Below are 18,330 nucleotides of genomic sequence, written 5' to 3' on the forward strand. Positions count from 1 at the left end.
TTCTGCTTTTTCTCTTTCTGTAGCTGTGTACGTATATGCTTCTTTGTGTGATTTTCTCTCTATAGCTTTGCTTTTACCATTTGTCCTAGAGTTCTGTCTGTCCCTTTTTTATTTATTTTTCTTAGTATAGCTTTTAGTGCTTGTTATCATTGGTGGATTTGTTTTTTGGTATGGTCGCTCTCTTTTTTCTTTCTTTCTTTGCTTTTCTTTTTTTTATTACTTTTTAATTTTCTATTTTTAATAGCTTTTTAAAAAATTTTACCTTAATAACTTTATTTTATGTTTTTTATTTCTTTCTTTTTTTCTCCATTTTCTTCTGAGCTATGTGGCTGACAGGGTCTTGGTGCTCCAACCGGGTGTCAGGCCTGTGCCTCTGAGGTGGGAGAGCCGACTTTAGGACACTGGTCAAACATAGACCTTCAGGCTCAACATAATATCAAATGGCAAAAGCTCGCCCAGAGATCTCCATCTCAACGTAAGACCCAGCTCCACTCAACGACTAGCAAGCTACAGTGTGGACACCTTATGCCAAACAACTAGCAAGACAGGAACACAACCCCACCCATTAGCAGAGAGGCTGCCTAAAATCATAATAAGGTCACAGACACCTCAAAACACACAACCGGATGCAGCCCTGCCCACCAGAAAGACAATATCCAGCCTCATCCATCAGAACACAGGGACCAGTCCCCTCCACCAGGAAGCCCACACGACCCAGTGAACCAAAATTCGCCACTGGGGGCAGACACCAAAAACAACAGGAACTACGAACTTGCAGCCTGTGAAAAGGAGACGCCAAACACAGTAAGTTAAGCAAAATGAGAAGACAGACAAACACAGCAGATGAAGGAGCATGGCAAAAACCTACCAAACCAAACAAATGGAGAGGAAATAAGCAGTCTACCTGAAAAAGAATTCAGAGTAATGACAGTAAAGCTGATCCAAAATCTTGGAAATAGAATGGAGAAAATGTAAGTAATGTTTAACAAGAACCCTGAAGAACTAAAGAGCAAAAAAACAAGAATGAACAACACAATAAATGAAATTAAAAATTCTCTAGAAGGAATCAATAGCACTATAAGTGAGGCAGAAGAACGGATAAGTGACCTGGAAGATAAAATAGTGGAAATAACTACCACAGAGCAAAATAAACAAAAAAGAATGAAAAGAATTGAGCACAGTCTCAGAGACCTCTAGGACAACATTAAACGCACCAACAGTGGAATTATAGGGGTCCCAGAAGAAGAAAAGAAAAAGAAAGGGACTGAGAAAATATTTGAACAGATTATAGTTGGAAACTTCCCTAAAATGGGAAAGGAAATAGTCAGTCAAGTCCAGGAAGTGCAGAGAGTCCCATACAGGATAAATCCAAGGAGAAACACGCCAAGACACATATTAATCAAACTACCAAAAATTAAATACAAAGAAAAAATATTAAAAGCAGTAAGGGAACAACAAATAACACACAAAGGAATCCCCATAAGGTTAACAGCTGACCTTTCAGCAGAAACTCTGCAAGCCAGAAGGGAGTGGCAGGACATATTTAAAGTGGTGAAAGGGAAAAACCTACAACCAAGATTACTCTACACAGTAAGGATCTCATTCAGATTAGATGGAGAAATTAAAACGTTTACAGACAAGCAAAAGCTAAGAGAATTTAGCACCACCAAACCAGCTTTACAACAAATGCTAAAGGAACGTCTCTAGGCAGGAAACACAAGAGAAGAAAAAGACCTACAATACCAAACCCAAAACAATTAAGAAAATGGTAATCAGAACATACATATCGACAACTACCTTAAATGTAAATGGAATAAATGTTCCCACCAAAAGGCACAGACTGGCTGAATGGATAAAAAATCAAGACCCGTATATATGCTGTCTACACCAGACCCACTTCAGACCTAGGGACATATACAAACTGAAAGTGAATGGATGGAAAAAGATATTCCATGCAAATGAAATCAAAAGAAAGCTGGAGTAGAAATTCTCATATCAGACAAAATAGACTTTAAAATACAGACTATTACAAGAGACAAAGAAGGACACTACATAATGATCCAGGGATCAATCGAAGAAGAAGATATAACAATTGTAAATATTTATGCATCCAACATAAGAGCACCTCAATACATAAGGCAAATGCTAACAGCTATAAAGGGGGAATTCAACAGTAACACAATAATAGCAGGGGATTTTAACTCCCTACTTTCACCAATGGACAGATCATCCAAAATGAAAAAAAATAAGGAAACACAAGCTTTAAATAATACATTAAACAAGATGAACTTCATTAATAATTATAGGACATTCCATCCAAAAACAACAGAATACACTTTCTTCTCAAGTGCTCATGGAACATTCTCCAGGATAGACCATATCTTGGGTCACAAATCAAGCCTTGGTAAATATAAGAAAATTGAAATCATATCAAGTATCTTTCCCAACCACAAGGCTATGAGACTAGATCTCAATTACAGGAAATAATCTGTAAAATATACAAACACATGGAGGCTAAACAATACAATACTAAATAACCAAGAGATAACTGAAGAAATCAAAGAGGAAAACAAAAAATATCAAGAAACTAATGACAATGAAAACAAGATGACCCAAAACCTATGGGATGCAGCAAAAGCAGTTCTAAGAGGGAAGTTTATAGCAATATAAACCTACCTCAAGAAACAAGAAACATCTCAAATAAACAACCTGACCTTACACCTAAAGCAACTGGAGAAAGAAGAACAAAAAACCCCAAAGTTAGCAGAAGGAAAGAAATCATAAAGATCAGATCAGAATAACTGAAAAAGAAATGAAGGAAACAATAGCAAAGATCAATAAAACTAAAAGCTGGTTCTTTGAGAAGATAAAGAAAATTGATAAACCATTAGCCAGACTCATCAAGAAAAAAAGGGAGAAGACTCAAATCAATAGAGTTACAATTGAAAACGGAGAAGTAACAACTGACACTGCAGAAATACAGAGGATCATGAGAGATTACTACAAGCCAAAAAAATGGACAACCTGGAAGAAGTGGACAAATCCGTAGAAAAGCACAACCTTCTGATACTGAACAAGGAAGAAACAGAAAACATAAACAGACCAGTCAGAAGCACTGAAATTGAGACGGTGATTAAAAATCTTCCAACAAACAAAAGCCCACGACCAGATAGCTTCACAGGCGAATTATATCAAACATTTAGAGAAGAGCTAACACCTATCCTTCTCAAACCCTTCCAAAATATAGCAGAGAGAGGAACACTCCCAAACTCATTCTACGAGGCCACCATCACCCTGATACCAAAACCAGACAAAGATGTCACAAAGAAAGAAAACTACAGGTCAATATCACTGATGAACATAGATGCAAAAATCCTCAACAAAATACTAGCAAACAGAATCCAACAGCACATTAAAAGGATCATACACCATGATCAACTTGAGTTTATCCCAGGAATACAAGGATTCTTCAATATATACAAATCAATCAATGTGATAAACCATATTAACAAATTGAAAGAGAAAAACCATATAATCATCTCAATAGATGCAGAAAAGGCTTTCAACAAAATTCAACACTGATTTATGATAAAAACCCTCCAGAAAGTAGGCAAAGAGGGAACTTACCTCAACATAATAAAGGCCATATATGACAAACCCACAGCCAACATCGTTCTCAATGGTGAAAAACTGAAACCATTTCCATTAAGGTCAGGAACAAGACAAGGTTGCCCACTCTCACTGCTATTATTTAACATAGTTTTGGAAGTTTTAGCCACAGCAATCAGAGAAGAAAAAGAAATAAAAGGAATCCAAATCGGAAAAGAAGAAATAAAGCTGTCACTGTTTGCAGATGACATGATACTATACATAGAGAATCCTAAAGATGCTACCAGAAAACTACTAGAGCTAATCAATGAATTTGGTAAAGTAGCCGGATACAAAATTAATGCACAGAAATCTGTTGCATTCCTATACACTAATGATGAAAAATCTGAAAGAGAAATTAAGGAAACACTTCCATTTAACACTGCAACAAAAAGAATAAAATACCTAGGAATAAACCTACCTAAGGAGACAAAAGACCTATATGCAGAAAACTATAAGACACTGATGAAAGAAATCAAAGATGATACAAACAGATGGAGAGATATACCATGTTCTTGGATTGGAAGAATCAACATTGTGAAAATGACTATACTACACAAAGCAATCTACAGAGTCAATGCAACCCCTATCAAACTACCAATGGCATCTTTCACAGAACTAGAAATAATTTCACAGTTTGTATGGAAACACAAAAGACCCCAAATAACCAAAGCAATCTTGAGAAAGAAGAACGGAGCTGGAGGAATCAGGCTCCCAGACTTCAGACTATACTACAAAGCTACAGTGATCAAGACAGTATGGTACTGCCACAAAAACAGAAATATAGATCAATGGAACAGGATAGAAAGCCCAAAGATAAACCTACACACTTATGGTCAATTAATCTACAACAAAGGAGGCATGAATATACATTGGAGAAAAGACAGTGTCTTCAACAAGTGGTGCTGGGAAAATTGGACAGCTACATGTAAAAGAATGAAATTAGAACACTCCCTAACACCATACACAAAAATAAACTCAAAATGGATTAAAGACCTAAACGTAAGGCCGGACACTATAAAACTCTCAGAGGAAAACATAGGCAGAACATTCTTTGACAAAAATCACAGCAAGCTCTTTCTTGAACTGCATTCTAGAGTAATGAAAATAAAAACAAAAACAAAGAAAAGGAACCTAACGAAACTTAAAAGCTTTTGCATAGCAAAGAAAACCATAAACAAGACAAAAAGATAACCCTCAGAACAGGAGAAAATATTTGCAAATGAAGCAATGGACAAGGGATTAATCTCCAAAATATATGAACAGCTCATAGAGCTCAATATCAAAAAAAAACGCAATCAAAAAAATCGGCAGAAGACATAAATAGACATTTCTACAAAGAAGACACACATATGGCCAAGAGGCACATGAAAAGATGCTCAACATCACTAATTATTAGAGAAATGCAAACCAAAAGTATAATGAGGTATCACCTCACACCAGTCAGAACGGCCAACATCAAAAAATCTACAAACAGTAAATGCTGGAGAGGGTGTGGAGAAAAGGGAACCCTCCTGCATTGTTGGTGGGAATGTTAATTGATACAGCCACTATGGAGAACAGTATGGAGATTCCTTAAAAAACTAAAAATAGAAGTACCATATGACCCAGCAATCCCACTACTGGGCAGATACTCTGAGAAAACCATAATTCAAAAAGACACATGCAACCTAATGTTCATTGCAGCACTCCTTACAATATCCAGGTCATGGAAGCAACCTAAATGTCCATAAACAGATGAATGGATAAAGAAGATGTGGCACATATATACAATGGAATATTACTCAGCCATAAAAAGAAACGAAATTGAGTTATTTGTAGTGAGGTGGATGGACCTAGAGTCTGTCATACAGAGTGAAGTAAGTCAGAAAGAGATAAACAAATACCGTATGCTAACACATATATATGGAATCTAAGAAAAAAAAAAAAGGTCATGAAGAACCTAGGGGCAAGATGGGAATAAAGACACAGACCTACTAGAGAATGGACTTGAGGATATGGGGAGGGGGAAGGGTAAGCTGTGACAAAGTGAGAGACTGGCATGGACATATATACACTACCAAACATAAAATAGATAGCTAGTGGGAAGCAGCTGCATAGCACAGGGAGATCAGCTCGGTGCTTTGTGACCACCTAGAGGGGTGGGATAGGGAAGGTGGGAGGGAGGGAGACGCAAGAGGGAAGAGATATGGGAACATATGTATAACTGATTCACTTTGCTGTAAAGCAGAAACTAACACACCATTGTAAAGCAATTATACTCCAATAAAGATGTTAAAAAAAAAAGATGTGGTACATATACACAATGGAATATTACTCAGCCATAAAAAGAAACATATGGGGTCGTTTGTAGAGACATGGATGGACCTAGAGACTGTCATACAGAGTGAAGTAAGTCAGAAAGAGAAAAACAAATATCGTATATTTACACATATATGTGGAATCTAGAAGAATGCTACAGAAGAACTTGTCTGCAAGGCAGAAACAGACACACAGACATAGAGAACAAATGTACGGACACTAACGTGAAAGTGGGGGTGGGATGAATTGGGACATTGATATAGATATATATACACTAATATGTATAAAATAGATAACTAATGAGAACCTGCTGTATAGCATAGGGAACTCTACTTAATGCTCTGTGGTGACCTAAATGCGAAGGAAATCCAAAAAAAGAGGGGATATATGTATAGGTATAGGTGATTCCCTTCACTGTACAGCAGAAACTAACACAACAATGTAAACCAACTCTGCTCCAATAAAAAAAAAATGGCGCCAAACATTAAAAAAAATGGGCAGAAGACCTCAATAGACATTTCTCCAAAGAAGACAGACATATGGCCAACAAACACATGAAAAGATGCACAACATCACTAATTATTAGAGAAATGCAAATCAAAACTACAGTGAGGTATCACCTCACACTGGTTAGAATGGCCAGCATCAAAAAATTTACAAACAATAAATGCTGGAGAGGGTGTGGAGAAAGGGAACCCTACACTATTGTTGGAAATGTAAATTGCTACAGCCACTATGGAGAACAGTATGGAGTTTCCTTATAAAACTAAAAATAGCAATACCATATGACTCAACAATCCCGCTCCTGGGCATATACCTGGAGAAAACCATAATTCAAAAAGATACACGCACCCCAATGTTCATTGCAGCACTATTTACAATAGCCAGGACATGGAAACAACCTAAATGCCCATCAACAGAGGAATGGATAAAGAAGATGTGGTGCATATATACAATGGAATATTACTCAGCCATAAAAGTGAACGAAATTGCGTCATTTGTAGAGACATGGATGGACCTAGGGACTGTCATACAGAGTGAAAGTCAGAAAGAGAAAAACAAATATCGTATATTAACGCAGATATTTGGAATCTAGAAAAATGGTATAGATGAACTTATTTGCAAAGCAGAAATAGAGACACAGACGTAGAGAATAAACATATGGATACCAAGGGGGGAATGGGGAGTGGGATGGATTGGGAGATTGGGATTGACATATATACACTACTACGTATAAAATAGGTAACTAATGAGAACAGACTGTATAGCACAGGGAACTCTACTCAAGGCTATGTGGTGACCTAAATGGGAAGGAAATCTAAGGAAGAGGGGATATATGTATACATGTGGCTGCATCACTTTGCTGTACAGCAGAAACTAACACAACATTGTAAAGCAACTATTCTCCAATAAAAGAAAAAAGGATATTATTAGAGATGGGCAATTGCATGCTACAGCTAAGTAACAGAGGTGGTTTTCTGAAGGATGCACATTTGATCAACTTACTGGGCTTTGGTATAAGCCAATGGCCACCCTCCTCTTTCTGAAGCTACTCAAGAAACCATACTAAAATTAATATATTAAATGACTCATTGCGGGAACTGATAAAATGATAGCCTGGGGAAAACAATACTTTTGGAAACCTTCTCCCAAAGTAGTAGCTGAAATATGTCAGAGGTGTCAGATCTGTCCTAAGTATAACCCAGAAAAACCTATTTATACTTCTCAGAACCACTTTCCTTTGCCTCCTGGTCCCTTTGCTATCTGTCAACTGGGTGTTATCTACCTGTCTCCCTCTCAAGGATATAAATATGTTCTGATGATGGTGTGCATGTATTCCCATTTGGTGGAAGCCTTTCCTTGCAGACGTGCAACTCCCCTTACAGTGGCCAATATTGTTGGAAAGGATTATTCTTAATTGGGGAATTCCCCTGCAATTACATAGTGATAATGGTGTCCATTTCACTGGACAAATTCTAAATGCTGTTTGTGAAATCTGGCCTATACTACCACATTTCCACTGTGCTATCATCCTCAATCTTCTGGTCTAATGGAAAGAACAAATGACATAATCGAGACCTAACTAGCAAAAATCTCTGAGGCCTGAGGCCTTCCTTGGCCTAAATTGCTACCATAGTTCTGGTAAACTTAATATCTATAACCTTTCAAAAACACAAACTGTAACCATTTGAAAAAATTATTGAAAAACCCATGATTCTTGACTCAGGACTATATAAGCCCCTTCTAGTCAAGGGAGATCTTTTACATTATTGTCAAAGTCTCATTAAGGCTCTAAAAAAATGAGCACCTGGTTGAAAACTTTTTCCACAGTGAGCTCCTGGGAGATGGAGATACAGAACACCACAATTTAAAACCAGTGGACTATGTTTATTGGAAAAGACATATTTTAAAGGACTCCTTACAACCCAGATAGAAGGGACCCTATTAGGTACTTTTAACCAACACCCTGTGCTGCTAAACTTAAAGGCATTGATTCTTGGATTCATGTTTCCAATTTTAAAAAAAGGCTTCCCCACCTGTGTGGGCCTCTGAAACAGTTGGAGACCTAAAGCTGAAATTGGCCCAGAAGTGACTCAGATGGCACCTAATGTAGATGGCTCTCCCAAGACTTTGGACAAGGCCGGTACTCTCCATGATCCTCACTGATGAAATCCCTCAAGTTACCCTCGTTCTAATTGCTGTCATCATAGAGTTGTTACATCTCCTTCATTATGTAATAACTGATGAGGCATCAAATTGCCTTTCCTTCTTATAGACATACTTTCAAGGAGTGAAAATTTTCATGAATAGGTTTATGGCCAGGAATTAAAGTTTAGAGGAAATGACCCTGGCCCTTTGGTCCTTCAATTTTGACTATGGACTGGAGAATTGAACTTTTGGGACTCCTCCTTGAAGTTACAGTTTTATTAATGCGCTTTGCCCTATTACATACAGTGGGCATCCTCCATGAGTGGTAATTCTATCTTGCATTAACTCTGCTGGGAATAAGCCTCTGGCTCCAATTCTTGCCCATTCGATTAATCTACTCCGCTTGGGATTCTTTCACCAACCAAGACCAGGAGTTACCCTTAGTCTTCTTTATATTAAAATTGTTGACTTTTCTTGGGATAGTTCTTTTACTAGAGTTATGTTATTATCTCTCTTATTATCCACCCAGGCTCCTTATGCCTGGGAAAATAATGCCTTATTCTGCATTTCCTAAAGTCTAGCCACTGGAGGAAATCTAACAGACTATTGGATATGCCATCAGCACCCTAGATCATTCACTGAATACCCAGGATCCCCTTGCCTTGGCTATCTCGAATCTTACTGGTATCCCTCTACCATATCCTTTTCAGAATCCATCTATTCTCCAAGCATACCATGTTCATCTACTCAAATCCACAGTTCCCTTTCCTTGTTTGCCTTGTCTGGAACCAGATAAAACCCAGAATATTCCCTTAGGAACATGTGTTCCAACGAGGCCCTTTGGTTACTCGGAAACGTCAGATCCAGCTTCCAAACACCCAACTTTACTTCACTGTGCAAAAACAAAACATATTCTCATGATAACCCCCATGTATTCCTACAAGGAAGGCTTCTAGGCTGCTCAAATATAACCAACCCATGGTTGAATTTCACCTTTGACACCTCCTTTCTCTATGCTCCATCTATGTCTTTATTTGTGGTTGGAAGAGTACCACCTGGGGGATGTCCTGCCCCAACACCCTAACCCCACGTTTTCAATGTGCTCTAGGACTTTTAATAGTTCCTTTGACTGTGTTAAATTCTTCAGAAATTACCAAATGGCACACACACTCTACTTTCTGCCTATGCCAAGAAACCCCTTCTGAGGGATTTCAAAGGTTCCCAAGAATTATTCAAACCACGTGGGGAGTTGGAGCCATTGACAAAATTATTCGAAATCTCTCTGCTACCATAGCAGACACAGCTAATGCCACAGCTAGAGCATTAAGTGCCCAAAAAGACTCCCTGAATTTGCTTGCTCATGTTGTGTTAGATAAAAGATTTGCTTTGGATTACCTTCTTGCAGAACTTGGAGGTGTCTGTGTCATCTTAAATAACACCTGTTGTACTTGGATAAATGCCTCTGGTATAGTAGAAACTCAAATTAAGATCTTAACAAAAGAAGGCCAATTGACTTCATTCTGATAGTCTTAATACTCCCCTAATGTTTGATTTGTTTAGTTGGTTACCCTCAAACATTGGATCTTGGTTCAAAACTGTTCTGCAAACTGGATTATTACTCTTAATAATTGTTGTCAGCTTCTTTATATTGATAAAGTGCTTGCTTAAATTGATTACTTCTATACTTAGCCATTCTACTGCTCAGTTGATGTTCACACAAGTCAATAAACTCGAGGCAGCACAACATCACGGTGCCTCCAATGAATTTTACAATCCATCCATTGATTCATTCACACAACCACCCTCTAAGGGACATGATGGACCTGGAGCAGGCAACCAAGCCATTCTGGCTATGTGGGAATAAGAATTGCTCCAATGATGTTTTCTTCAGGAAAAAGCATGGGCAAAAGGGGGAAATGTGAAAAGAACTATGTCAGGAATGACTAAGACATGACCTGAGGACCTCCACGTTTGCTGCCCATGCTGGACTTTTGCTGAACACTCTATAAATTAAAACTGCTAAAGAGTTGCTGAGTTGCTAAAAGGAAAGAATAATGCTGAGAACTGGACTTTATCTGGCCTAAGAAAACATAACTTTCCCTAGTAATGAATGAGATGCATTCCATAACTCAATCTTATGTACAGAATAATTTTACCCTCCAATCCAAATTGTTGGTAAACAACTTGTATAAGCCTGCATTGATGTCCCTCTTTTCCTCTAAAAACCCTGGCCATTTCCTCTAGTGGGACACTATTCTGGTTTCTTCCAGACTTTCTGTGATCCCTGAATTGCAATTCTAAGATCCCAAATAAACTACCTTTTTGCCTCTTTACAGTTAGTGATCCTTAATGGTTGATACAAAAAAAGCTTAGTTACAAAAAAGCTTTCACACACATCCTTTTATTTAGTCCTTACAACCACCCTGTGAAGTGAGAAGAACAAATTTCATTATCCCCATTTGGTAAAGGAGGAAAGACAGTCTCAGAGAGGTTAATAAATTCGTCCAAAGTCATAAGCTACTAGTTGAGGGGACCAGCATTCTAACTCGAGTCTTCCGGCTTCAAAATCCGTGCTCTTTCGATTACAACATACTGGGCTTTTATGTGTGTGTCAGTTAGCCTGGGCCACATCTGTTATGATGGATAGAAAAAAATTAAGCAGAGACTAGTTGTAACTCTTCTCTGATCCTCAGCCTGATAGTAGAAAGAAAACTGACAGGAGGGACATGGAATTCGAATAGAAAGAGGCTGGAGCTGGGGAGGGAAAGAGTAGGCTCTGGAAAGAAAAGAAGTAGAAGAGGCTCTAACTGGGGGGTCAGCTATACACAGATGCCAGCTGGCCTGGCAATGTCACCTCTCGGGTTTTCCTTCCCGGCTGAGCAAGGCCAGGTCCACTCTGCTACACCTCCTTCCTTTCTCATAGCCCACCTTGGGGCTGGACAGATGCTTTTGCCCCCAAAACCCACACATGCATGCGGGGGGGCTGGGGTGGGGGTGATGGTGGTGGTCTGGGCAACTGCTGGGGCAGGTCAGGGGCAGGAGTCAAAAGGAGAGTAGGGAAACGCTGGATAAAGGAAGTAACTCTCCAGGAGGCAATGCCAAGTGCGGTGCTCAAGAAAGGCTGTTACAACTGCAGCGAGTGTATATAAAAGGCTGGAGTAAAGGCGTGTGTGAGGTAACGACTGGGGAGCCGGGAGGAGCTGGGGTCGGAGGGACAGGTCAGGGAGGGACCCGGCAGGCAAGCACCCGGCGCGGGGTCGGCGTCACGTGAGAGGACGGTTGGCGCAGGACCACCTCTCCTTCGCGCCGCAGCCGCCAGCAGGCGGATCCCAAGGAGAAGAAAGTTCAGATTGGGTGAAAGGGGGTGTGAACCGAGGAATATCACTCGGGTCCCGCGCGGAAGAGGGCGTCAAAGAGCACCCTGAGAAGGCTTGAGGGGGCGTGCCTGGGCTCACGGCTGAGCACCGAGAGGGAGCCCACGGCTCCCAGCCTCGCCGAACTCTTCTCCTTACCTTGGGCACCGTGATATGGTCCATGACCGCGGTTCCCGCCACCCGAATGGCTCACCGCTCCTCTGGCTGCTGCCGCCACAACCGTTCTACTTGCCTCCTTGCCCAACCCGGGTTCCAGCTCCCGCCCTCCCCGTACTGGATCAAGCTCTCGTCACCTGATCCTCGCGGAGGCTCCTATCGCGAAACTTCGCCCACGGCCGCTCCCGCCATCTTGCTTCCTGGCAAATGCCCTTTTCTTTGGGGGAGCCTGTCAAATGCCATTCCTTTGGCAGGGGAAACTGCTAAATATACATTCTAGCTCTCTAAGAACACTTAGTTTAAATAAAATCCAGTGATTGTGAGCTTTTTCATATTTTTTAAGTGCAAAGCTACTAAGAATGTAGACAGGAGGCAAAACAGTGACATATTAGGCTCACAAATATTTCTAGGACTGCTTCCATTTTCTTAAGATTAAAAAACAACAACAGATTGTTCTAGCTCAGACTCCAGGTTTGGCCGGGGAGTTCTTAAGTCCCAGACTCGAGTGCTGACACCCTTCTCACATCCCATGATGCTGTAAGGATTCTGAGCACCAATATCATTCCACTACTATTTAATGTTAACAGCGATGCACCAGGCAGAGATAATACAGACTGCCTTGTGGTGATGACTGGTTTTCTGAAGAGTTTCCTGTGAGACCTTGGGCAAGTCACTGTAGAATATTTTTGAAATAGTTTATAAGCATTTCCTCCTTTCACTCCCCTTATCCAGGGGGAGCCTACTACCATCAATCTAGTTAAAGCCTGGACTATTACAGTAGCCTCATAACTTTTGTCGTCACAGATGTGGGGAAAGGACCAAGGACCCACTGGACCACCTCTCAGATGAGATGCAGTTACTCAGTAGTGTTCTCTGAATCAGACTTGTGATGGCCAAAACAACAGTCTGGGAGTTGGAAAACCTGGGGGTTTTTGTTTGTTTGTTTGTTTTTAACATCTTTATTGGAGTATAATTGCTTTACAATGTTGTGTTAGTTTCTGCTGTATAACAAAGTGAATCAGCAATACGTATACATATATCCCCATATCCCCTCCCTCTTGCATCTCCCTCCCACCTTCCCTATCCCACCCATCTAGGTGGTCACAAAGCACCAAGCTGATCTCCCTGTGCGATGCAGCTGCTTCCCACTAGCTATCTATTTTACATTTGGTAGTGTATATATGTCAATGGAAAACCTGGGTTTTACTCTCAGGTCTGCCACTAACTTGCTGTGTGACCTTGAGCAAATCATGTCACCTCTCTGGGCCTTAAGTTGACCAAGGTTACAATGAGGGTATTGGCCACAGTTTGTAGGGTCATTTCTACCTCACTACTGTGATGTTATGGTTTGAAATATCACCTTCCCTACAAAGTGATGTTTTCTTCTTTTAGTATCCATAACATTTGCTAGTTAAACTACTCATTCATCATATTTTGCTTTTTTCCCTAGCCTAAAAGCCCTTCCCTCAATCCATGACCCGAGTATCGCTTCACTTCCACGTCTTCAGAACATACTCACTGCATGCCAAACACTCCTCTCAACTGGCTCTTTTACAATCATCCTGAACTCCAGTTGCTGCATCCAATAGCTCTTCGCAGTGTTCAATCTCCATTTGTTTTGCAGCTTTTTACACTGTTGATTCACTTTCCTTTTTGACATTCTCTCTTCCCTTGGCCTTTATTATAAAGCAGACTCATTGCTGGCATCACTCAGTATTCCTTTTCTGCCTTCCTCCCAACTCCTCTTTGCCCTTATTTATCCATTTCCCTGGCTTCTGTCCTCATTCTTCTACTCTCTCTGTTTTCTTTCCCTTGGTAATCTTGATCTCATTCTCAAGTTATATCCTTATCCGCTGGTAGGGTACTCCCAAATTTACATCTCAAGTCCTGTGACCCTTCTCCTGTGCTCAAGTTTGGAACTTCCAACTCTCCCCTGAGAGTTCCACTTTGGTGTTCCGGCTAGCACATTAAAGGCATCACGACTGAAAACAAACTCCTCATCTTTTACACCTTCCTCCTACCTCTTGCCCTCTCCCACTTCTGCCACCGGCTCTTTCTCAAGTTTTCTTTATCTCTAGTAATGCCACCATCATATACTCAGTTACTTAGACTATAACCTCATGTCCATGCTGTTTGGGATAGTTAAAAGGAGTATGGACTTCAGGTTAAAATTTCGACTCTGCTATTTGCTAATGGTATATGACCCTGGACAAGTTACACAACATCTCTGAGTCTCAGTTTTCTCATCTGTAAACCAAGTCTAGTAAGGTGCTTGTGAGGATTCAAAGTAACGTATATCAGGTACCAGGAACATCATAAGGGCACAATGAATATTGGCAGTTACCTTCCCTTCCTCAACTCAGTTATTAAATATTTCTGTTCTCCTCTCTCTCAGATCATTACCCTGCTTCCTTGTTCACTGATAAAGTAGAAGGCATCCAAAAGGAACTTCCACATCCTCCCACAACCAAATCTAATTGCTGCTCTGCATGTGAACCCATATAATCTTCCTTCAATGAATCAACTGTTCCCGAGCCTTCCTAAGGCAACTCCTCCACTTGTCCACTCAACTGCATACTCCCTCCACTACTAAATTGTCCCTTCTTTCCTTTATCATAAAACATTCCCACTTTACCAGATCATTTCCATCAGCACAAGAACATGTTTATAATAACATGTTTATTTCCAATTTTAAAAAACCCTTTTTGACCCACATTCCTCTCCCCCACCTACCATCCCCTACCCCATTTCTCTATTGTACCTTATAGCAAAATTCCTCCAAATATTTGTCTAAATTATCTACTTCCACTTCTTTTTCTCTCCTCCTATTCTCTCTTGAAAACACTCTAATCAGGTTTTACCCCCACCACTCCAACAAAGTGTCCTTGTCAGGGTTACCAGTAATCTCCATATTGCAAAATCCAATGGGTAATCCTCAGATTTCTTTTCCTCTCAGCAGTATTTGATCACTCCCTTCCCCTTGATACATTTTTTTCACTTGGTTTCAGAGACACTGCTCTCTGTCCTACTTCTCTGACATCTCTTTCCCAATCTCCTTTGCTATTTCTCCCTTATCTTACCTTCTTTATACGTTGGAATGCTGTCAGGGCTAAGACCTTGGTCCTCTTCTCTATTTACACTTGTTCCCTGGGTGCTGTCATCCAGTCTCATGCCTTTAAATACCATATTTGCAAAAAACTTCCAAAATTTTATCTCTATTCCTGATCCATCCTGTTAACTCTTAAACTTATATAATATCCAACAGCATACTGACATGTCTACTTGGATGTCTTAGAGGCATCTCAAACTTACCATATCCAAAGCAGAATTTTTGATTTCTACCTATCATCTCCTCAAATCTGCTCTTTTTATAATATATCTCATATCAGAAATTGGCAACTCCAGTTGTTTAGGACAAAAGCCTTGGAGACATTCTCTTTCTTTCATACCCCATACTCAACTCATCATCAAATCCTATTAGCTCTTCTTTCAAAATATTCCAAATCTAACCACTTCTCACCCCTGTATTCTGGCCCCAACCTCTATTTATCTAGCCTGGATTATTGTCATAGTCTAGTCTCCATGTTTTGGCCCTGGTTCCCCTAACATCTATTGTCTACATAGCATCTTCTAGACTCTAGAATCTATAGAAACGTCTCTCCTTTGCTTAAAACCTACCAGTGGCTCCCCATCTCAGAGTAAAAGCCAAATCCTTACATGGCCTATGAAGCCCTACATATGATCTAAGCCTAGTGCCTCTCTGACTATACCTTCTATCACCCTTTTCTTTCTCTGTTTATGTCATATTGATCTTCTTGTTCTTTCTCAAATATACCAGACATGCTCCTGCCTCACGAGCACTTGCTGTTCCCTCTGCTTAGAATGCTCTTCCCCCAGAAATCCACATGTTCACTCCCTCATCTCTGTCAGGACTCTGATCAAATGTCACAATATCAGAGAATCCTTACTCGAGCACCTCATATTAAATAAAACCACCACCACTTCTTCCCCAGCATTCTCTATCTTCTTAACCTTTTTTCTTTATAGTTATCAGCACCACCTGATACGCTATAAATGTCTTTGTCAGTTATTTGTCTCCCCCTCTAGGATGTCAGCTTCATGAGGGCAGGGACTTTCTGTCCACTGCTAGATCTCCAAAGTCTAGGACAGACCTGGAACACAGTAGGTACTCAATAAATATTTGTTGAATAAATGAATTTTCTAAACTATCCCAGATTTTCTCCACCATTAACTTTAACCATTCCTCCTAACATTCCCTCCTTAAGGCAAGTTAGTGTCATTTCAGAGGAAATTAAGATACAGATGGTGACTTGTCAAAGGTTGCAGAAGAGTCACATGTCAGATTGGACCCCCACAGGAGTAGAGAAAGCCTGGGACTAAGAGGAAAATTATGGAAGAAGAAAGTATTAGACTTGTAAAATATTTTCTGTGAAAGGGATACTATTATCTATTATTTATTTGTTTTCTGCCATTATGATATCAACTCCATGAGGTTTTTCTCTGTGCACTGCTGTACCCCAGTGCCTAGAAAAATACTTGGCACATAGCTAATGCTTGATAAATACTTGCTGAATGACTAAATGAAAATGAATTACTCTAGACTCACAGCTGGTGTGGGCCAGAGGGTAAACAACTAAAGGGAAAGAGTCTGAAGGCAAGGAAATCATTAGGAGGCTATTATGTTCATCCCCAAAAGGTTGTAAGCCAGTGAGCCTGTGGGCTTTTTGACTTTGTACCTAGAGCTCAGATCTTAGATTAGCCAACGTCTGAGATACTAGTTGCCACACTAAACCTCACCTGTCCTGCTTTATATGCAAACCTCCAACTCAGTTATTACCCACTTATTTTCTACTTTGAGGGATTTTCTGCTATTAGGGGTTGGTGTTCTTCCCATGGTATCCTAGGGAAGTAAGTAGGTGTGCTTTGCCCCAATATCTCACTAGCTGGAGATATAACCTAAGAAAGCTACTGCCAAAAGTCATCCGTGAAGCAGTGCATTATGACTATTTAACAAGCCACAGAGCCTTTGTGACCTCACTCCTGCTCCAGAGGTAGCTTGATAAGTCACAGCAGAGGGCAGTTGGGGCATAACTTCACACAAGTCATCAAGACCTCCTCCACCTTGCTGCTGGGGAGAATCCATCAGAAAGAGACTGTATTTTTAGGTTATTTCAGTTTCAGTTTATCAGTCATCTTGGGCCAACTACCGACAAACTTCTTTTGAAGACCAACTTGCCAGAAAGCACTTTTTTCATCTTTCAGATACAGCTTACTTGAATCATGCAGTGCATAGGGGGTATCAGTGAAGAAGTCTGGTAAGACTGCATCATCCTTTTCCTACAGACTGGAATGTGCTGTGATGCAGCGATAATCACCAATTCCCCACCCTGGTTGTTAGCTTCTTATCCTGAAGGCAACTTGTTCCAATTGACCCAGGAAGAAATTCAGATCTTGCTAGTGAGAGAGGAGAGAGAGAAGTTGTTTCTTCAGGGAATCACCCTTGCAGGGACCAAATGCTTGTTGATCCGGGACAACCTGTACACTGAGGGCAACAACACCATGGACCTCCACACCAAACGCCAGAGTCGGGGCAACCAGGCAGTGACAGTAGTTCAGATCGAGTCTGTATACCTTGTGGTGATGGGACACCAAGGAACAGAAAGAGGGTCTCTCAACCTCAAGGCTTTCAAGATGGCGGGTTACATCAGAGAGGCCATTCATCAACTCCTGGCCCATTTCTAACTAAATAAAAAGGCACTGGTGTTTGACCTGGAATTTGAATTCAGTGTTATCTGATTCACCTTCTAGATTAACATAGTCTTGAGGAAAATAAAAGGAGATCCCAGATCAGGTTTGGAGATGTGTGTGTGTGTGTGTGTGTGTGTGTGTGTGTTAGGAGAGGGGCAGATTGGGGAGTGAGTATTCAAGCATTTGTTTTTTTGCACATTTTTTACACCTAGAACACAATCCCTCCCTTCTCAACACTTGGAAGGAAGAGTAGTGGACTGGGAAGTAGAAAATCTTGGTTGTGCTCCCAACTTTTTCCTGACTTACTATATTTTTCTCTGGGCCTCAATTTCCTTATCTGTACAATGAGGAGTGCACTATGTCTCTAAGGGCCCTTCAAGCTCTAGAAATCTATGATTTTGTAATAATCACATACATCCTTCAAAATCCAGCA

The 18,330-nt window shown here is 40.4% G+C and overlaps 1 protein-coding gene across 1 annotated transcript in view; it reads right to left on the reverse strand.

Annotated features, from left to right (window-relative positions):
• The window catches only part of MTMR8 (myotubularin related protein 8), a 165,557-nt gene extending 153,359 nt beyond the window's left edge, over positions 1-12,198 (reverse strand). The window contains exon 1 of the mRNA XM_061177893.1: positions 12,111-12,198. Within this exon, the coding sequence (XP_061033876.1) occupies positions 12,111-12,134 (24 nt within the window). The 5' untranslated portion in view covers positions 12,135-12,198. The remainder of the gene's footprint in view (positions 1-12,110) is intronic.
• Positions 12,199-18,330: the final 6,132 nt, after the last annotated feature.

The sequence above is a fragment of the Eubalaena glacialis genome, chromosome X (genome assembly GCF_028564815.1).
Source record: "Eubalaena glacialis isolate mEubGla1 chromosome X, mEubGla1.1.hap2.+ XY, whole genome shotgun sequence".
NCBI classification, from domain to species: domain Eukaryota; kingdom Metazoa; phylum Chordata; class Mammalia; order Artiodactyla; family Balaenidae; genus Eubalaena; species Eubalaena glacialis.